Source organism: Pipistrellus kuhlii, unplaced genomic scaffold (genome assembly GCF_014108245.1).
Source record: "Pipistrellus kuhlii isolate mPipKuh1 unplaced genomic scaffold, mPipKuh1.p scaffold_m20_p_10, whole genome shotgun sequence".
In the NCBI taxonomy this organism is placed as follows: Eukaryota; Metazoa; Chordata; class Mammalia; order Chiroptera; family Vespertilionidae; genus Pipistrellus; species Pipistrellus kuhlii.
In genome coordinates this window covers 53,370,113-53,392,616 of record NW_023425405.1, presented here as the reverse complement: position 1 = coordinate 53,392,616, position 22,504 = coordinate 53,370,113, and the positions used below count along the sequence as shown (strand labels likewise).

Here is a 22,504-nt window from a genome sequence, read left to right as displayed (position 1 = left end):
GGCAGGAACTGGGTGGCAGGGGGACAATGGTGAGAAAAAAACGGGGAGATTTGTAATCTTCTCAGCAATAAAGATTAAAATAAAATAAAAAAAAGAATGAAAACAATTTCTTTTGCAATTGTCACAAAAATAAAATACCTAGGAATAAACTTAAAGAATCTGAACGACCTATAAACTGAAAACTACATGGCATTATTAAGGGAGATTGAAAAAGACACAAAGAAATGGAAAGATATTCTAATTTCATGAGCTGGAAGAACCAACATAATTAAAATGGCCCCATTAGCCAAAGCAACATACAAAATCCCAATGACAGTTTTTAAAGAAATAAAACAAAAAAATCATCAGTTTTGTATGGAACTGCTAAAGACGCTGAGTAGCCGGGACCGGTTTAGCTCAATGGATAGAGCGTCGGCTTGGGGACTGACGGGACCCGGGTTCGATTCCGGTCAAGGGCATGTACCTTGGTTGCGGGCAAATCCCCAGTAGGGGGTGTGCAAGAGGCAACTGATCGATGACTCTCTCTCATCGATGTTTCTAACTCTCTATCTCTCTCCCTTCCTCTCTGTACAAAATCAATAAAATATATATTTTTTTAAAAAAAATAAATAAAGACGCTGAATAGTCCAAGTATCCTGAGAAAAAAGAACAAAGCTGGAGGTATCACACTACCTGATTTCAAATTATGCTACAGAGCTATGATAATCAAAAAAGCATGATATTGGCAGAAAAATAGATACACAGATCAATGAGACATATTGGGAACCCAGATATGAAACCACATGTATATGGATAAATTTTTGACAAAGGAGCCAGTAGCACACAATGGAGTAAAGAAAGCCTCTTCAATAAATGGTGCTGGGAAAATTGGAAAGCCACATACAAAAGAATGAAACTGGATTACAGTTTGTCCTCTTGTATAAAAATTAACTCAAAATGGATCAAAGATAAACATGAGATCTAAAACAATAAATTACAAAAAAGAAAACATAAGTTCTAAACTTATGAACCTTGGTCATAGAGAACATTTTGAGCTTGACTCCAAAGGCAAGTAAAATAAAGGCAAAAATAAATGAATGGGACATAACAATCTAAAAAGCTTCTGCATAGCATAAGAAACCAACAAAACATAGGCAACAGACTGAAGGGAAGATATCTGTAAACAATAGCTTCAACCAAGACTTAATATTCAAACTATAGCAAAAAAAAACCAAAAAAACGGTTTGGCTCAGTGGACAGAGCGTTGGCCTGCGGGCTGAAAGGTCCCAGGTTCGATTCCGGTCAAGGGCATGTACCTTGGTTGCAGGCACATCCCTAGCAGGATGTGCAAGAGGCAGCTGATCGATGATTCTCTCTCATCGATGTTTCTAGCTCTCTATCCCTCTCTCTTTCTCTCTGTTAAAAATCAATAAAATATATATTTAAATATATATATATTCAAACTACATAAAGAATACATAAAACTCAATATGAAACAAACAACCCAATTAAAAAATGGGTAGAGTACATGAACAGACACCTCTCCCAAAAAGACATACAAACAGCCAAGAGATAAATAAAAACATGTTCAACCTCACTAGCAATTAGGGAAATGCAAATCAAAACTACAGTGAGGTATCATCTCACACATGTTGGAATGGCTATTATCAACAAGACAATAACAAGTGGAGAAGTTGTAGAAAAAAGGGAACCTTCATTCACTACTGGTGTGAATGTAGACCAGGATAGCCACTATGAAAAACAATCTGGTGACTTCTCAAAAAATCAAGAACAGAGCGACCACATGACCCAGCAATCCCTCTCCTGGGTATGTACACCAACAACTCAAAAACATGTATTCGCAAAAAAACACATATGCACCCCTATGTTCACTGCAGCATTATTCAGTGCCAAGTCATGAGACAACCAATGTGACCTTTGATAGAGGATTGGATAAAGATGATGTGGTACATATATACAATGGAATACTACTCAGCCACAGAAAATACAAAATACTGCCATGTGCAAGAACATCAATGGACCTTGAGAATATTATGCTAAGTGAAATAAGGTAGGCAGAAATTGCTAAGAACCAAATGATTCGGGATATAGAATTGAAACTCGTGGACACAAACAACAGTGTAGTGGTTGCCAAAGGGTAGGGGATAAAAGGAGATCAATATATGGCAACGGGAGATGATTTGACTTTGGGTGGTGGGCACACAGTGCAATATAAAGATCTTATAATGCAGAAATCCACACCTGAAACCCAACCTACATGATCCTATTAACCAATGTCATCCCAACATCTATATATATATAAACCTAAGCGACCGAGGGACCGAATGGTCGCTAGATGCGCACTGACCACCAGGGAGCAGACACTCAACGCAGGAGCTATCTGTCTTCTGCTGGTTCGTGCGCTCCCAATAGCAGGAGCACCACTCAGCTGACCATTGGGCACCAGACACAGGGCTCATGGCTGGCAAGTGCAGCTGCAGTGGTGCAAGCCTCTCCCACTGGGCACCTCCCCAGCCACCTGCTGCTTCCAGCACTACTACATCCCTCGGGGGATGTCAGACTGTAGCTTTCGGCCCAATCCCTGCAGGCCAGGCTGAGGGACCCCACCGGTACACGAATCCATCCTCTGGGCCTTTAGTATTTAATATAAAAAATAAAATAAAAAAATAATAAATATCTGAATAGCCAACAGAATATTGAATACAGTATTAAAGGAGAATGAAGTTAGAGAGCTGTTACTATTTGACTTCAACACTCACTATAAAGCTACAATAATCAATATTAGTGTTGTAGTATTAGCAAAAGAACAGATAAGTTGGTCAATGAAACAAAACAGAAAGTTCACAAAATAGACCTTTACAAAGAGTCAACAGATCTTAGATAACAGAGCAAAAATACTTCACTAGCATAAAGGTGGTCTTTTCAACAAATGCTGCTGGAACAAGTAAACACAGATATAAAAACAAAAACAAACAAGACTCCTTCCTCACCTCACACCCCCTCCCCAACAAAAAAAAATTCTAGATACAGATCTTACATAGATCTAAGGATAAAATACAAAACTGCAAAACTCTTAGAAAGGGACATAGGAGAAAATTTAGGTGAACATACATTTGGTGATGACTTAGTAGATACACCACCAAAATCAAAACCTGTAAAGAAGAAATGATCTTTTTGTGTAAGATGTTGAACTTCATTAAAATGTAAAATGTCAACTCTGAGAAAGACACTGTTAATAGGATGAAATGACAAACCACAGACTGGGAGAAAATCTTTATAAAGCATATATCTTTTTTTTTTTTTTTTAAGTATCCAACATATGCAAAAAGTCTTAAAAATCAACAATAAGTAAACAAACAGCCCAATTAAAAAAGTGGGCAAAATATATAAAGAGACACACCCCCAAAGAAAATGGACACCCATATAAGCATATGAAAGTATTCTCAAAATATTTCATTAGAAAATGACAAATTAAAACAATAATGGGAAATCATATATACATCAGAATGGCAAAAATCTGAAACACTGATAATACCAAGTGCTGATAAGGATTTGGACCACCATTCATTGCTTGTGGCAATACAAAATGATACAGCCACTGAAAACAGTGTAGCCGAAACCGGTTTGGCTCAGTGGTAGGGCGTCCGTCTGCGGACTGAAAGGTCCCAAGTTCGATTCCGGTCAGGGGCATGTACTTTGGTTGCGGGCACATCCCCGGTAGGGGGTGTGCAAGAGGCAGCTGGTTGATGTTTCTCTCTCATCGACGTTTCTATTATAGCTCTCTCTCTCTCTCTCCCTTCCTCTATGTAAAAAATCAATAAAATATATTTTTAAAAAAAGAAAAGAAAACAGTGTAAAAGTTTCTAACAAAATCCAACATATTCTTATCATATGATACAGCAATCTGACTCCTTGGTATTTATCAAAAATAGCTGAAAACTTATGGTCTTCCCAGAAACCTGCACATGAATATTTATTAACGCCTTTACTCACAATCATCAAAATTTGAAAGCAGCCAAAATGAATTAAAGAAAAATAAACTGTGGTACATTGAGACAATGGAACATTAATCAGCACTAAAAAGAAATGATGTATGAAAATCCATGGAACAAACATACATGCATATAATAAGTGAAAGGAGTCAACCTGAAAAGGTTACATACTGTATGTTTCTAACTATATGACATTCTGGAAAAAGCAAAACTATGGAGACAGTAAAAAATTCAGTGGTTGCCAGGGTTTCAAGAGGTGAGAATGAACAGGTGGAAGAGAAGATTTTTAAGACAGAATATTATGTGTGTATGTGTCTATCTGTCAGTCAGTCAGATTCTCTGTATCTATGGGATTTCCTATGCCTCTGTCTTTGTCTCTATTTCTGTGTCCTGGGTCCAGTGGAACTCTCTCAGACTCCACTGAACTCTGTGCCTGTGTTGGACTCTGTCTCTGCTTGGCTTACCCGAGTGGACGGGAGGGAAAGAGAGAGAGAGAAAAAAAGGGGGGAAAAATGACAAGAGAATGTGGGGAACCGAGCCTGCAACCAACGTATGTTTGAGTACCCGTGACCCCAATCGAACCCAGGACCCTTCAATCTGAGGGCCGACGCTCTATCCACTGAACCAGACAGGCCAGGGCTCAGTTTCCATTCTTTAGCACAGAAGGTCTAGAAGGATACAACAGGCTGATAACAGTGTGTTGGGCAGAAAGTCGCAACAGAAAACGGGAAATTTTTTTTTTATTCCCATAGTTTAGCATTAGTTCAACAATTATGGTAAGCTAATAATACTTTTTACAGAGGAATTTTACTTTCAAAAGAAAAAATTACAGTATAGTTATAAGCCGTTAAGATACACACTATTTTAAATTCAGTAAAAGCTAGTCACATTAAACTCTATTCTCATAGGCAAAGCAATAAAATGTAATGAGAACAACCCAGGGAAATAAATTATTGTGCTACTTGCATTTCTGATCCCCTTCTTTGAGTAGTACATGATACAGTCATTATTGTTCACTGTAATTAGGTTGAATCCTTCAATATCTGCCCACCAAAAGATCTGAACAACCATTGACAAGAAGTCAAGCCAAACATTTGAGGATTGAGAATCAATTTGACCTGACTTCTACTTTGTCAATTTCCAATCATCAACTCGAGAACAACATGGTGCTACTGAGGCATTCTAAGACAGGCTATTTTAGGATGGGCCTCCCTAAATCTATACCTCTCATCCAAGTTTTAGTCAAACTTGGATATTCTACAACCCAAATGCACACTGGCTTAAATAAAAAAAGAAAAATTTATTGATCTTCTAAAAATTTTTCTTGGTTTGGAGTAAGGAGTAAAATAGAGCTTTTAAAAATTTTATGGCAAGAGTCCCTCTCTCCATTTCTCAGTGCTGGCTGTATCTCAGAACCCATACTGCTCAGGTGGTCGCTGCAACAACAGACCCTTCTTGTTTTGAGGCTCACATCTCATACTTATCGACAGGACATCGTTCTATCTGTGAAATCTTAGGAAAAATCTCAAACTCTGGGCAGAACTGAAAGGATCCGAGTGACATATCGCTAGGGAACTGGAAGTGGAGCCAGCTACACAGCTACATGGACTTAATTAGATAAAAGGTGGATCCTCACAAAAGGCCAATGTATTCTATCTATGACTATATTGTCCATTCAGAAGCCATTAGCCACAAATACCCACAAGAGCATCTGAAACATGGCCAGACTCACTAAGATGAGACATACTATGGATTTTGAAGACTCAGTACAAAAAAAAAAAAAAAAAAGTAAAAAATAATCCCCAAATTTTAATATTTATTACATGTTAAAACAATATTTTGGGTAAAATAATTATATTAAAAATATATGGCAAAGGGAGCACAGGATAAACAAAGAAAGTAAACAATTTCTCTGGCACACCAATTTAAATTAAACTAAATTGTCTACCTATTACTAATTCCAAAATCATGACCAATTAGGAAAAGGTGAAATCATAGCTAGCACAATTTACAAAAATGTGTTTTAAAATTCTTATAATAAAATTATTCCTAATTAAAAAAACATTTCAAGAAAAGGATGTGAAAGACCAATCTACTTTCAGTTATGCCTTCTATAAATGATATATATTAACCTAGAGACTATTTGTTCAAAAATAATAAATCAGTAATGGCTGAAAGCAAACATAAAGAATAGGAATAGAAATAGTGAATGTGAACCAAAAAGCTACAAGCTTCCCTTGCAAATCCTAATTTATTTTGTAATATATATTTATAAGAACTCTTTATATTATATCAATTATTTTAGGATTTTACTTTTGTGAGACTTTATACAAAACAGTCAACAGAAATATATTTTTATTAATTACAAAAATGAGTAAGAGTAGCCTAATACAGTAATACAAATAGATAAGGTAGCACTGCAGATAACTAAATAATTATATCATAATGCTTGAACTAATAGGCTTTAAAATGCAGTGGTATTCTGAAAGATGAAACCTGACTCAGGAATCATGAGGAGAAATTTAAGCTGAGATTTATAGCAGGACTTAGAGCAAGCAACTGATGGGGACAGGGACATGCTCAGTCTGAGATACCTTTGTAAAATGTGAACATGGAGGGATCTACTGACTAGAGTTTTTTCAGAAAAGCCAAAACATTCGAGAAGCAAATCAATATAATAAATATTGCCCATTAAAAGAAAAAAACTGAGAAATTACTACTGGTTAGGCAAGAGATCATTAGTGACCTTATTTTTATAAAATAGCAGGAAAATTCAGACCAATTAATGAATGAAAAAATGAGAAAGTACAGACAGCAAATATTAATTACTCTTTCAAAAAGTTTGGCAACAAAGAGTAATGGAGCCACTGGCTGACTCAAATCAGAGAAAGATTTGTCTGTTTAAGACAGTTATTTGAGGTTTAGTGTTGCAAGTAAGAAGCCAATGAAGAGGGAAGAGTTTGAAGAGATGACACACATCACTTCCTAAGAACCTGAAAGTTATCAGCTCTGACCAGGAAGGAGAAATAATACCTACTCTAAAATAAAGGAGTGAAATGAGTGAAGAGTAAAGAAAAGGCATGGGAAGTTAGAAGTTGAGAGACTTGAAAGAGTGAACTCTCATTGGTAAGTGTAAGCTTCTTTGTAGAGAATGAAGCAATTTCTTCTTTAAGAAAACAGGAATGTTTGCTTCGTAGAAAGGAAGCAGCAGCTGACTAAGGACTGTCCAGCAGTCCTCAAGTTCCAGCTCTATAGGCCAGAAATCTGAGCAGAAAATAATCTACATGGTTATATGATTTCCCCCTTGTTAAGTTTAATATTTAAAAAAAGGTGATCAATTCAAGATTGAAGGTTAGGACAGGTTTATAACAGAAGGACAAATCAAGAGGTATGAATTTATTTGTGAAGAGTCTTAGAAAATCATTAATTACAACTCCAACTATCTTTATAAATTCAAAAGTGTAACGTGTATTAGAATTGTTTCTCAAATTCAAATCAGAAATAATCAATAAAGAAGTTAACAGACATGATTTAACAGTTCTAACTGTAAAACTAAGGCTACAAAAAAAAATACATTGTTCTTTGAGAAAACAAAAAATCAAGTACTAAATATTGGTAATATGTAAATTTTCAAGACATTTGTATCAAACTCAAAAACATTTCTACCTGAAATCTACAAAGAAAAAAAACGAGGCAAAACATTTCTTCCTGTGGCCATCTTTGCCTTTAATCCATAACTGCTAGAAAACATTTCTAGCTTTAACAGGAGGAAGTGAATTAACCTAACATAATATTTGAGTCCCAACCTATATATTATCACTGAGGATGGATGGGGACACTCCTCCATTCTCCTTTGAACTTGTGTTCTTTTCCTTGTTCCTTTAACTCCACCCCAGCCCCAATCCTTAGCTCTTAGGTTAGAATATCCAAGACAGCCCAAGTCATACTCACTATACTGGTAATGTAGGCCATAGGGTAGAAACCTTGTCTATCTAATTTATTGCCTGTTCCCAGCAAGTAGAACAATGCATGGAATTTAATAGGTATTCAACCAATATTTTCTTCTAAAAGTATTCATGGATCTTATTTCAACACACACATCACTCAGAATATTCTGCAGCTCACTCTTGTGTGACAAAATGACAACTGGTAAAGAATGTATAGGCAGACCCATATTCTAGATAAATTTCCTTGTATAGAAGATCCACAAAAATGCTGTCAGAAGTATACCAAAGATCACCTTTGGTATACTTCCCTCACTGATCACCATCCAATTCCTTCATAGGAAGACTTCACAGAATGTCAGGGGATTTCTAGGATATACTAAGATGTGTTCATCATACTCAATTTGAATAATTTAAATAGGAAAGACAACTGTTTTCGAGGGTTGAACTGACTTTTGTCTTTAAACCTAGACTATACCTTGCCTACTTAAGGACTTTTGAAGAGAAAACTCCAGTATTTGTTTTCATTCTTGAGTATTCTGCTTCCATCTGAGACAGAAAATTGTCCATTTTCTTTTAACCAACCTCCTGTCCACACACCCCCGCCCCTCTCTAGGACTGCTTTCAAGTTATCTTTTCAAGTCCCAACTACTTCCTGCTCAATTCTGCTTCTTTAGTCAATTCCTGAGCCCTCCTTTTCCTAGCATTCATCTTTTACTTCAATTCTCTGACAGAGGCATTATAGGATGGGACCACTAACAGCTTGATGAATAATATTCCTTTATCCTGGTTCCTCTGTATACTGCACACATAGCATGGACTCCATGACCTGATCCATGTCCCCATTGAAGTCCAGATAGGCCTATTTAATATCAACCAGCTCTTCTTCAGAATCTCTTTGTCTACTTGAAAGCTTGAATGTCTTAAAGAGATAATATTTTTAAAGAGTATCCTCCAATATATCTCCCAATTCTTATCTTGGTTGAGCACACATCAGAAACCTCATCCACTCTCCCTGCTCATCATACACGGCTCTCTGTCACTCAGAATGCAATACTTTCCCAAGAATCTGGAAGTGGCATCTGGCATCCTCCTTGTTGTCATCATCCACCTGGTCTAGGAGACCTTGTGGTGGCCATGTGGGACTGTGCCTCACAGGGCACACCCAACACTGGATAGAGATAGGTGATGGCGAACACTTCCTTATACAGCTAGTTTAACCAATCCAATCACAGCTAGTTAGATGTGACTAGAGCTTTTTACTCTTCTTAAAACTTTTAATATTAATAATTAGAGACTACCTCTTTTTTTAACTTCTGGGTCAGCACCATTCCTGATATCTGATCTCCACATAAATTTCAGTAGAGCACTAAAACTAAAATATTAATTTCTCCCAAACTTCCATCCTCTCTGCTTAATTATAAACTATTATTATATTTATATTAACTATCTATTTCTGCCCTCACGATGTACCAACAAGCTATAACAGCAAATTTTACTGTGTACTTCCTATGTGCAATATTCTAAGATAAGTGTTTCTTACGCATTATTTCATTTATTATAACAAATCTATGAGCTAGGTACCATTACACCACTTCCAGATGAGGAAAACTGTACGTAATGATGGAAAAAGCAAGGATTCAAACTATATTCTTAACCACTACATGTAATTCCCATTACTATTACTTTATTAAATCTGCCTCAAAAGAACATTATTTCTTATTCACCGATTTAGGAAATAATTGGCAGGGGAAAGCCCCACCTCCAGCCCTTTCTATTTCCACTACACCCTCCCTACTTTGCCACAGATTCCTTTTCCTTTAAACTCTTTGCCATTGGTTATCTCCTGGTAGACACCAATATATTCTGATTTCTCTATGTTTTATAAATTCTGAATTTCAACACATGATACTAACTCTGTTTCCTTGTGACCCAGAAATGGAAGTCATTTTCTCCCCTGAAAAGGATTATTTGCTATAATTCACTGAATATAACTAAAGCACCTTCCTATATCTTTACCTGATTATGCAAAATTCACAATCATGATAGGTTCATTTGGTTAATCTGGAACAGATTACAATCTGTTTTATAAACACTTTTCTCCTCAATTCAATTCAACATTTACTGAGTACTAACATAAGAAACACGTGGAAAAGAAGGAAACCAGATGGCTAGGTAGTTTTTCTGTAAGTCACTCAAAATATCAACATTCCTACTATGTAAAAACATTTAACATCTGTGCTAGCCAGTTTGACTCAGCGGATAGAGCGTTGGCCCAAAGACTGAAGGATCCCGGGTTCAATTAGAGTCAATGGCAGGTAACTCAGCTGCAGCAGGCTCTATCTCTGGCCCTGGTCAGGGCATGTGCCGGAGGGAGGCAACCAATCGATGTTCCTCTCTCTCTGTCTTTCCCCATCCCTTCTACTTTCTCTAAAAATCGATGGGAAAATATCTTCGGGTGAGGATTAACAACAACAACAAAAAATCATATTTAACACCAAGAAAAACATTAATATACTAATAAAAATGGGCAAAAGACATAAACAAGTATTTTAAGGGTAAAGAAATTATATGGACACAAGAAATCATCAATCTCCATAGTAATAAGCAATTAATTATTAAAAAGATAAAATACAATTTTTTATCTATCAAATTACTAAAGGTCAAATAAAATTACTAAAAATGCTAGTTCAAATACACGATAAGCACTGTACTATTTTTGTTTTAAAGAAGGTAAAAGTTAATATTTTAGTTTCTTGGCATAGATTTAAGGTCAAGAACCATTTTTGGTCCTAATCTACTTCTACAGCTTCATTTTCTACAGGTCTACCACTTCCCCCACCAGTTATCCCTCTCAATTCACACAATATTTTCATCATAATATGGATTTGCCCCCCCCCCCTATATTTTTACTGATTTCAAAGAGAGAAAGGGAGAGGGAGAGAAGCATCAGTGATAAGAGAGAATCATGGATAGGCTACCTCTTGCACATTAGGAATCAAGCCTACAACCTAAGCATGTGCCTTGACTGGGAATCAAACCGTGACCGCCTGGTTTATAGGTCAATGCTCAACCACTTAGCCACACTGACTAGGGTAGAACATGGAATTATTGAAAGCTAGTTGGGATTTTTTTGTGTGTGTCTTAAATAATTTTATTGCAATCTAATTCATATACGGTACATTCACCCATTTAGAGTACACAATTAAACTGGTTTTAATGTATTTGCAGTTATACAGCCATCTTCAAATTGAGTTCTAGAGCACTGTCATCACTACAAAGAGAGCCTCGTCTCATTAACATTCAATCTCCACTTACAACCCCCTCTCCAAGTCTGTAGCTAGGGCTCTTAAATTGTGTGTGTCTATATTCAGCAGAAAATGGAAAGACTGGTCAAGTAAGGCCTTACTAATGAATAAAGCAACATTCAAATTGAGACCTATTGGATGAGAAGTTAGCCTTTTAAATCAGGTGCATGCATATTTGTGTGTATGTGTGTGGTGTGTGGTATGTGTGTGCTGAGAGTGCAGATGTTTAAGTCCAGGGAAGCAGCATGCTTAAGGAAGAGAAGTGAAATGGCGTATATAACAATTCAAAAGGTCAATGTAACTAAAGTTTGGTGTGCAATCAAAAAAACGGCAAAGATGGGATTGAAGAATGGTCAGGCAGTGTGGCTACACAGATCAAAGAAACAGGAGGTTCAGGGTATAATGGAGAAAAAGCAAGTATTAATTTGATTATAATACGAGGGTAATAAACATTTCCACACAACCCTCAGATAAAATTTTTAATTAAATTTTAGGGAGAGAGAATATGTGTAGTTGAGGACAAAAGGAAGCTAAGACCATGTTCAATCAGAACATACCCACTTAAAACTCTTTTATGTTAGAGTTCGGTGTTGTTGTTTTTTAATATATTTTTATTGATTTCAGAGAAGAAGGGAGAGGGGGAGAGAGAGATAAAAACATCAATGGTGAGAGAGAATCATTCATTGATCAGCTGCCTCTTGCAAAACTCCTAATGGGGATCGAGTCCACAACCCATGCTTGTGCTCTTGACTGGAATCAAACCTGGGACCCTTCAGTCTCCAAGCCGATGCTCTATCCACTGAGCCAAACCAGCTAAGGCTACTAGAATTAGTTTGAAAAAAAATTCTGCTCTTCAAAAACCACAGATTATAAAGTAGGTAGCATTGGCTCCAAAATCTTACTCTGAAGATCTAAAAGCTACTGGCAATAGAGCTTTTCTTTTTTCTTTTCTTTTTTTTTTAATTAAATATATTTTATTGATTTCTTATAAAGAGGAAGGGAGAGAGATAGAGTAAGAAACATCGATGAGAGAGATTCATAGATCAGCTGCCTCTTGCACACCCCCTAATGGGGATGTGCCCGCAACCAAGGTACATGCCCTTGACCGGAATTGAACCCAGGACCCTTCAGTCCTCAGGCTGACACTCTATCCACTGAGCCAAACCGGTTTGGGCAAGTAGAGCTTTTCTTTCACCCATCATGTTCCCTAATGATAATTATTTTAATAAATACACTAATTTCTTTTCAGCTTTTCTGCTAAAAGCCAACCATGTAACAGGTACAATTTATTCAATGCAATTTCAGGTAAGATTTTTGACTCCACACTTTTAGAATTAATATATAAACCTACCATAAAGTTCCTTGTGTGTTAAGACATTATAACATTAAAAATGTAAGGTATAAATATTCTACTACTACTATAAATTGTTTCTCGATCACACTGATGCTCAAAAACCACTAACATAAATAAACTCTTCAACTACGTTTACTTAAAAGGTCAACACCTATAACAAAATCTGCAAGATAGCTTAATCATGAATACACAGAATGGTCCTGTAAACATGCACACATACCTTTATCCTTCTTAAAATCCAAAGCATCTTCTTTATCGGTAACTATCTCCTTCATATTAATAATACTCTGATGAGTAAGCTGCCGAAGAATTTTAATTTCTCGAATTGCTGTAATCGGAAAGCCTTCCTTTTCATTATCTAGACGTACTTTTTTTAAGGCAACCATTTCTCCTATTAGAAAATTAAATAAAATCAAGTTACTAGCTGACAAAAACCACATGACATTTTTCTTAATTTTAAATTTATTTTAATTCATAATATTTGTTACTCTCTTCAAATTACAAGCCCAAAAATATATTTTAATTTCCAACATACCACATTATAATGTTGATAGCTTAAGGAATTAGATCTCTGGCTAAATAACTTATGAGATATTTATCTAAGCTGTGATACAACTGTATAAAAATATAGGGTAGGTGCATATATACTGTTACTTTATGCTCTCTAAGATAAATGAAAAAAGCATGATGAGAAAGATTAGATACATTACACTGCCATTTTTGGTAAGTAAAGAAGGGGAAGATAAATATATACAATAAGGTTATATATGCATAAAATCCCTCTGAACAGAGGAGAAAAATTCTGTAGACTGCACAGGTGAGAAATGCTAAGACTATTATCTTGCCTAAAGTTGTCCAATTATCCAGTAGTGAAAGTGGGATTCAAAATCTGGTTTAGCTATCTCAAAATTTGCTCTTCCCACTCCTCTAATAGCCTAATAATTTACACATATTTGTGTCAGATAAAACCTAAATAAGTAAAATACACACATGCATATATACAAATTTTATTATAAGAAAATATTCATCACTATAATAAAGGTTTGTTCATTCTACTTTGGAGAAAAAAGAATCCTGTATTTACAAATTTTTTTACAAGAAAAATATTTTTATCTTTAGTAATTGAAATGTATTTGACTCTTTAATAGGGAATTCTAAAATGTGTAGTAACTCCTTGTTTTACTAAACAGCTTTAAAGGTTATAATTTAATCTCATTTTGATAAAGCGGAATCATCATTATCAATACTATTACTTCATGCTGTAAATGCCTTCAGCAGGTTCTAAGTATAAGGTAGTCCAACCCATATTAAATGGCTTGAAATAGCTATACTATTTTAATCTACTGATTATTTCAACAAGGAATTATAAGATTATACTCTGGCTCAGAGCATTACTTTGTTAAATATACAGCCTCTGACAGTTACATTTTCCTCTTCAGTAAGGCCTTTTAAAACTTTCTCTCAGGTTCCTGATTATGTTCTGAAAGATTCAGCTGCTAAATCTGGCCTCCAAATAAAGGGTAATTTCTACAGAAGAAAAAAAAAATAATTTTGGCCAAAATAAGTGTTGTATAAGGCTTACTACAACAGATTCATTACTAAGTCTAATAACATCGATATACTTTTTTCCCTCTGATTACTGACAATGTAAGAATTTATTCACCATAAAAAAAGAAACCTAAATCCCAGCATACTACATATTACAGATACTAAACACTTTTAGAAAGTATAAATGATTGCACACCCACTTACATATACTCAATTCTTACATAAGTGCATATATAAAACAAGAGGAAACAAAAATATAATAAAAATTTAACTGTTTTCCTAAAAATTGCTGAAGTTAGTTATCCATTAGAAAAGAAACACAAATACATTCCACTGTCCTAAAGATCCATAGCATTTGGCATTCTTACCAGTGTCTTTATCCCTGGCCTTGTAAACTTGTCCATAGGTTCCTTCTCCAATAATTCCGATGATATCAAATTTATCCACGCATCGTTTTCCCCAGTCAATATCTTTTTCTTTGATTTCACCATAGCGAGGCCCACATATTCTATCAAATACAGTTCTCAAGTTTTTATATACAATCAAGCAAACTGAATAAACTGCTAAATACTCAATCTCCTCCCACCACCTTAATCCTACATCCTTTATTTCCCCATACCCTTCCACATTTGAATGCAAGTAACTCTGGGATTTGGTACTATAGAGTATCATGAAAGTCAAGGTATCAATCTCCACACTGACTCTTCTTTTGTACCATAGCACTTAAACTGAGGAAGAAAAGAAGTAAAGCTTGTATGAAGGACTTTCAGAAATAAAACCTCATTTTGCAGTGAGTGGACAAAACCAACATAAGTATGAAGAGTCAAAGTTAAGTTCTCTAACCAACCTCCAGAAAGTTTTCTTTTTCATTCATGACTATATATCTGCTTTCAAAACACAGAATTTTAATAATGAGCATTACCAAAAATCTAACTATAAGTCTCACTGATGAATTTAGACTCATGATAGATAAAATTATCTTAAAAATGGAAACACCAGAAACACTTGTCTGAAAGTACACAAGTATTAATAAAATCAACGCTCAAGAATCCACACTTTAAGCGTGTGTATGTGTGTGTGAGAGAACTACATATATTAGATGTTCTTTTAAAAAATGTAGTTTTATAGTAATATTCTGTAGTAATAGAAAGCTATATAATGGGATAAAGCTATTAATACTCAAAGAAAGACTATTTTGAAAGTTTTCTAGCTTTCTGCTCCATACTAGAAAAATCATCTCATATTCTTGTAATAGGTGCTACCTGAATAGCAATGCTTACATTGGATGTAACTCAAACTCTTACACATTTGATTGGTTAAGTTAAAAAAAAAAAAGATAGATCAACCTTCTCCCCGTTTAACTGATGCCGCCAAGGAAAGACCAGCAGCTTGTCCATTACTAATTTTGTTTGGAATTACTTAATGCTGACTGCCACTTTGTCCAATTTCAGTGTTTCTGTTATTTAAATATCTTCATTACTAAAGTTATCTTTAACACATACAATAACCCCCAAAATCAATACATTACAAACTGTGAGAGAAAATTTAATTTAATTTTATTAATCATTTTGAATAGGTATGCAGGCTATTATGAAATTTTCAAAACTCTAATAAGAGTTTATTCAGATATTTAAGTAGGACAAATAAATACACTTTTTATTATTTTAAATCTTAATTTTGTGTTTTATAATGATCCAGAATCACCTCTGGCCAATTTAAGAGCAGGTAGAAAGCAAGCACATACTTAGGCCTCTTTTTACTATGTAACTGTGTTGTTGTTTTCTTTTCCTCTGGACTCTTTGAGAGATCATCTCCTCCTGGTAGCTCAGGGGGCAATGGTAAATCAGCAAGTAGACATCGTAATTTCTTTTCTACTTCTTTTTTAACTGCTTTTACAGAAATATTTCCTCGTAAGCTAAAAAAAGAAAGGAGTCAGACAAAAATAAACAAAAAACACAAACCACAAAACTTTATTTCACTGAGAAATAAAAATGCAGCCATGTCTTACATTTAAGTAGCATACAATAGCAAAATACTGAACTAAGTTTCTTATTTTCCAGATAAAATATTATATCATAATCAAATGCAAATTTAAAAATATGTGGTAAAAAGTATGTAGAATTTCATAACTAAGGAAATTTGAACAAAGTATGGATTACCTATATTGGCTCATTAATTTTAAGCTATGTACCATACAAATGTTGTTTATAATGAGGAAATTGAGTGCAGGGTAGATGGGGGACTCTAATTTTTCTGTAAAAATGTGTGTATTTTTAAAAATAATATATAATTACTATAAGGCTATATTAGAACAAAAAGTAAACTGTTGTGTTTTTTTTTTAGAACACAGTCAGGTAAGCAACAGGATAAATACTACACAAATGGATTCCAGGGTAAAGTAGTATCTAACGGGTATTTTATTCAGGGTTGAAAGACAATAAGAGCTTCTTTCTAGAAATGGGAAAATTTGTACTCTGTTTAAAAATAAGCTTATTGCCAAGACCTGTTTGGCTCAATGGATAGAGCGTTGGCTTGGGGACTGAAAGGTCCTGGGTTCGATTCCGGGCAAGGGCATGTACCTTGGTTGCAGGCATATCCCCAGTAGGGGGTGTGCAAGAGGCAGCTGATCGATGTCTATCTCTCATCGATGTTTCTAACTCTCTATCTCTCTCCCTTCCTCTCTGTACAAAATCAATAAAATATATTTAAAATAAACAAATAAATAAAAATAAGCTTATTTATTTATAAGACTAAGTTGCTAACTTGTAATTAGGCTTTAGTAAAAAAAAAATTCTCATTTATCTCAGGATTCAAAACATTTTGGGAGGGAAAAACTAAACTAAAAGTCTTAACTTTACTTACAACTTAAAATTTAAAAGACTGCCTATATTCCAATATGTCATTATATGAACTATTAAGTTCAGCAAGATTCACAGATTTAAGAGAAATGAAATACTGTTTTTGAAGAACAACATTACATAATTAAAAACATTGTATCTTCACTGAATACCTGCAATAAGCTATTTGGAAATGTGTGTTTTTTTTAAGTTTCCATATACTACAGCAATAAAAATAAAATGCATTAACAAGAAATGTATAAGACCTAAAGAAGAAAATGAAAACATTTGACTGATGAAAATAAATTTGACTGAAAAGAAACAATGTTTTTGTATGGAAACTATAATATTGTCAGTCTCCAAGTTAATTATTACATTTAACAGAATCCCAAACAAAACCAAAGAAAGAGTCTTTTTTAAAAATATTTTTAAAATTGATCTCAGAGAGGATGGGAGAGGGAACTGATTGATGATTCTCTCTCACATTGATGTTTCTTTCTCTCTCATTCTCCCTCTAAAATAAATGAGCACACTGAGACTCAGAGGAACTGCAGAAGGCAGAGGTACTGAGGCACGAACGCGGAGAGGGCTGGCAACTGAGTACACAGCTGGCTTTCTCAACCGGGAGGGAGACAAAAACTCCCAACGGCTCTGAACTCCAGATTCTGGCGACTCAGACTCAATCGGGGAGAAACTGGACTGCCTGGCAGCAGGCAAAACTCGACGGTGGCTTTCTCTCGGAGGTGCTTACAGTGATTACCTCAGGACACTGAGACCTAGGGCCTCTTAGGGCAAGGCAGATGGGAAGCCATTGCGGTCTGGTCCACCCTGGGACTCCGCCCATCCAAGCTGATAACAGAGGCTGTTGAAGAATAAAAGGAGACAGCCAAAACCGGTTTGGCTCAGTGGATAGAGAGTCGGCCTGCGGACTGAAAAGTCCCGGGTTCGATTCCGGTCAAGGGCATATACCTTTGTTGCAGGCACAACCCCAGTGGGGGGTGTGCAGGAGGCAGCTGATCGATGATTCTCTCTCATCAATGTTTCTGGCTCTCTATCCCTCTCTGTAAAAAAAAAAACAAATAAAATATACATTTAAAAAAATAGTTTAAAAAAAAAAATCCCCACAGGCCAAATTTCCAACACTTGGATCATCAAAAGGAAGAGTGACTGTAACTGGTCTTGAATTAAACTGTTGACCACCCACGTTAGTAGTAATACTTAGTAGTCCTAAGAAACATCTATGCCCTGGCCGCTGAGGCTCAGCTGGCTGGAGCACTGTCCCAGGTTGAGAGTGCAATCCCTCATCACGGTGCATATAGGAGGCAACTGACTGATGCTTCTCTCTCACATTGATGTTTCTTTCTCTCATCCTCCCTCTAAAGTAAATGAAAACATATCCTCAAGTGAGGATTTAAAAAAAAACAAAAAAAACACACATATATCCAGTAAACATACAAACACAAAGAAATAAAAGCAGAGACACAACAAAGAGAAAAACAGAAAAGGTAGATCAAAAGAAATTTTTTAATAACCAAATATGAAATGTGTCACCATCTTATTAAAAACAGATGCACAGAGAATATCCTCCTTGAGCATTCACATGGGTATGGCCGGAGTTCTTGAAAATATCAGCAGTACAAGTTTACCCCTAAAGCACATATGAAGAATAAAGTAGAGAACAAGTCTCACTGGCCCAGAATCCCTGGATTCTCAGGTACTAATAATAAGTGACTCAAATCTGCAATCACTGTACTGAAAAGCCCATTCCAGCACTCATGAAAATTCAAAATCACTGTTATGAACCTTCAATGCTCCTAGATAAAACCTGGAATTATCACAATAATAGCAGTAAAATGCAATAACACCAAATTAAGTTGAATGGGATATCTTGGTAACATTTTTTTTATTGTAGGAAAAAAGAGCTCCAGAAAGCATGAGACAGGAAATTTTTTTTTTCAAGTTATAAAATTTTCACAATGCTAACCAAAGCGAGCACTTGAAAGAACTGCCCACATGGTGTTTTTATCTGCTTGTTTTAGAAGAATTCTTTCTGCTAGGAAAATTGTCCATATAGTTGCTTCTCAATAGAAAGTAAGAAGGAAAACAGCTCTAATTTCTTCACAAAAATAAAAATTGAAAAAATTAAGTAGTATAATAGGCAGATATAACACAATAGCATAATACATCTAACTTAGCATACATTTCAGAAATTTACACATAGTTTTACCTTCATCCTCTTAAAAATAAAATGTTCCAAAATAAAAAGCAAGCCACATCCCCAATATTCACAATAAAAATCTGTAAATATATTAAAGGAAAGCATAACCACATTACGGGTTTTCTGTAATATATAATTAATCTCCAACTGCAAAAATTTAAAAGGCCACTAAAGAAACTTAAAAAAGCAAGATACATGCTTTATATCACCTAGGGCAGATTCTCTCATAAAATATCCTGTCTCTAACACTATCATCAAGGAATATTAAATTAAAGTATATACTGGCAGTTCTAATTCTCAACCTCAAACTGATATATACATCGTATTCCAAGACAATGGCTAAATTTTCCAGGGAATTCTTAACATAAGCTATAATTTTGTCATTCTACAATGTGCTTCATTTTAAGATGATATATTAGAAAGAAAATTAATCCACATATTTTTTGTAAGTTTTTTTTTTTGGGGGGGGGATAAGTCAAATAATTTCTCACTTCAAACTTACATATTTTTTTTTTTAAACAATTATTGACCTGCTCTAGCCAGTTTAGCTTAGTGAACAGAGCATCGGCCCACGGACTGAAGGGTCCTAGGTTCGATTCCAGTCAAGGGCATATACCCTGGTCCTTGGTCAGGACGCATGAGAAAGACAATCGATGTGTCTCTCACATCAACCTTTCTCTCTCAGTCGCTCCCTCTCTCTTCCACTCTTTCTAAAAGTCAATGAAAAAATATCCTCGAGTGAGAATTAACAAAAAAATAATAATAAGCAGTTATTAACAAATTTTCTGCACTTACCTATCAGCATCTTTATCTTCAGGCAGCATTGGAGGCAAAGGTAATGGTGGTAATGTAGAGGTCACTAGAGCCACATGGTGTTCCTTCTCCTTGGCGCCTGTGCTTGGTGTAAGTGGTTTGGTTTTCTCTTTAAGAGATACTGGTTCCTCCTTTATAGCAGCAGATTTACTCTCCTTCCCAACTGCTTTCTTGGTGGTTTTATCTACAATCAAGTTATTGTCCACCTTTGTTACCTGAATAAGTGGCTTTGTTTTTGCCTTGTCATTTTTTAAAGTTCCACCACTTGAGGGAGAAGGTGCAGGCTCAGTCTTAAGTTTCTTCACATCCTTCACATGGTTTGTCTGTGATGCGCTGGCACCAGTTTCTGTGTTCGCCTTGGTAGGTGTAGAAGTGTTTGAGGCTTTGGCAGCTTTGGCAGCGGCCTCAGCAGCCTTGGCTGCCTCTGCAGCTTTCGCTGCCTCTGCAGCTCTTGCTGCCTCTGCAGCTCGTGCTTTTTTATTCTTGTTCAATTCAGCTGCCAGGCTACTCTTCAGAGTTAGTGTGCTAGGAGAAATGCTAGAATGACGACTTCTGGATCTAGACAATCTGTGCCTACTACGAGATCTTGAATGCCTAGATGAATATGGGCTTCTGCTTCGGGATTTGGCAGACCGTCTGGCAGAAAATAATTAAGATTTAAGTCAGTAATTCAGAAAAGTTCAGTTAAAATTTATAAAAACTGCTAACTCCAGCCTGTGAAATGAAAGATTTATTTAATTTCAAAATCATAATATAGTTTTTGTGGATTTTTTTTTTAAGTGCTTTTAAGTATAACATTGTCTGGTGATCTGGTGGCTATGGTTTTACTGAAACTAGAGCGAATATCTTAATCTTGATCTAGCCTACAAATGCTCAAAGGTGAGGTTGGATGAAAACAGATTCTGAGAGAAGAAATACTGTTAAGAATTAGGAGAAGTCCATCAGGTGTGGCTCGGTGGTTGAGCACTGACCCATGAACCAGGAGGTCATGGTTCAATGGCCTCGATACCCAATGGGGGGGCCAGGAAACTGATCAAAGATTCTCTCTCATCATTGATGTTTCTATCTCTCTCTTTCACTCCCCCATCCTCTCTGAAATCAATAAAAACATTAAAAAAAAAAAAAAAGAATTAGGAGGAAAAGTGTGACAAGGCATCACTACTGTCTAAGAAAACAGAAGCAGGCAACAAGGATACTAGGGATAGGAGTAGCAGAGTGACTGATCTTTTACCAGGGAGACAATCTACACCTCAAAAGCATCTTTACCCATTAAATTCAGGAGGTCTGTCTACAAGAGTGAAAAAGACAAAACCTGTCATTAGGCAATAAGTAAAAGTTCCTAAATCTTGGGAACTGCTTAATGACTATGCAATTCACTTCTCACTTCTCAGAAATTATTGGAGGCCCAGCCTGTTTGGCTCAGTGGTTGAGTATTGACCTATGAACCTGGGGGGGGGGGGGGGGGGGTCACAGTTTGATTTCCAGTCAGGGCACATGCCCAGGTTGCAAGCTCAATCCCCAATGTGCAGTGTGTAGGAGGCAGCCAATCAATGATTTCCTCTCATCATTGATGTTTCTATGTCTCTCTCCCTTCCTCTCTCTGAAATCAGTTACATATATATATATATATATATATATATATATATATATATATATGCAAAGGACCTGAAAAGGTATTTCTCCAAAGACAATATACTGATGGCCAAAAGACATATGAAAAAATACTAAATATCACTAATCATCAAAGAGATGCAAATTTAGCGGAGACCAGTTTGGCTCAATGGATAGAGCGTCGGCTTGGGGACTGAAAGGTCACGGGTTCGATTCCGGTCAAGGGCATGTACCTTGGTTGCGGGCATATCCCCAGTAGGGGGTGTGCAAGAGGCAGCTGGTCGATGACTCTCTCTCATCGATGTTTCTAGCTCTCTATCTCTCTCCCTTCCTCTCTGTACAAAATCAATAGTATATATTAAAAACAAAGAGATGCAAATTTAAACTACAATAAGATATTACCTCACACTTGCCAGGATGGCTATCACCAATAAATCAACAAACATGTGCTGGCTGGAATGTGGACAAAAAGAAACCATCATGCACTGTTAGTGGGAATGCAAACTGGTACAGCCACTGTGGAAAACAAGATGGCATTTCCTAAAAAAAAAATTTCTTTAATGGAAGTGCCTTTTGACCCAGTGATCCCATTTCTGGGAATATATTCTAAAAAGCCCAAAACACTAATGTGAAAGAATATACGCACCCCTATGTTTGTTGCAGCATTATTTACAACAGCCAAGATCTGGAAACAGCCCAAGTGCCCATCAGAAGATCAGTGGATGAAAAAGCTGTGGTACATTTACACAATGGAATACTATTCGACCATCAAAAAGAATAAACTATTATGCTCTGTGACAGTATGGAGAGCATTATGCTAAATGAAATAAGCCAGTCTGAGAAAGACAAATACCATATGATCTCACTTATATGTGCAAT

General features: G+C 35.9%; 1 protein-coding gene and 1 pseudogene across 8 annotated transcripts in view; both read right to left on the bottom strand.

Annotated features, from left to right (window-relative positions):
* Positions 1-22,504, bottom strand: part of CDK13 (cyclin dependent kinase 13) — a 100,933-nt gene that overhangs the window by 49,919 nt on the left and 28,510 nt on the right. For 4 of the 8 annotated variants that reach the window (XM_045578602.1, XM_045578605.1, XM_036429796.2 and 1 more), the window contains exons 2-5: positions 19,997-20,650; positions 15,891-16,061; positions 14,515-14,669; positions 12,819-12,989 (exon numbers count right to left, since the gene is read on the bottom strand). In XM_045578602.1, the coding sequence (XP_045434558.1) occupies positions 12,819-12,989; positions 14,515-14,669; positions 15,891-16,061; positions 19,997-20,650 (1,151 nt within the window). The remainder of the gene's footprint in view (positions 1-12,818; positions 12,990-14,514; positions 14,670-15,890; positions 16,062-19,996; positions 20,651-22,504) is intronic. The other 4 variants (XM_045578603.1, XM_036429797.2, XM_036429801.2 and 1 more) reach the window with 2 other exon arrangements.
* Positions 8,087-9,152, bottom strand: LOC118714524 (annotated as a pseudogene).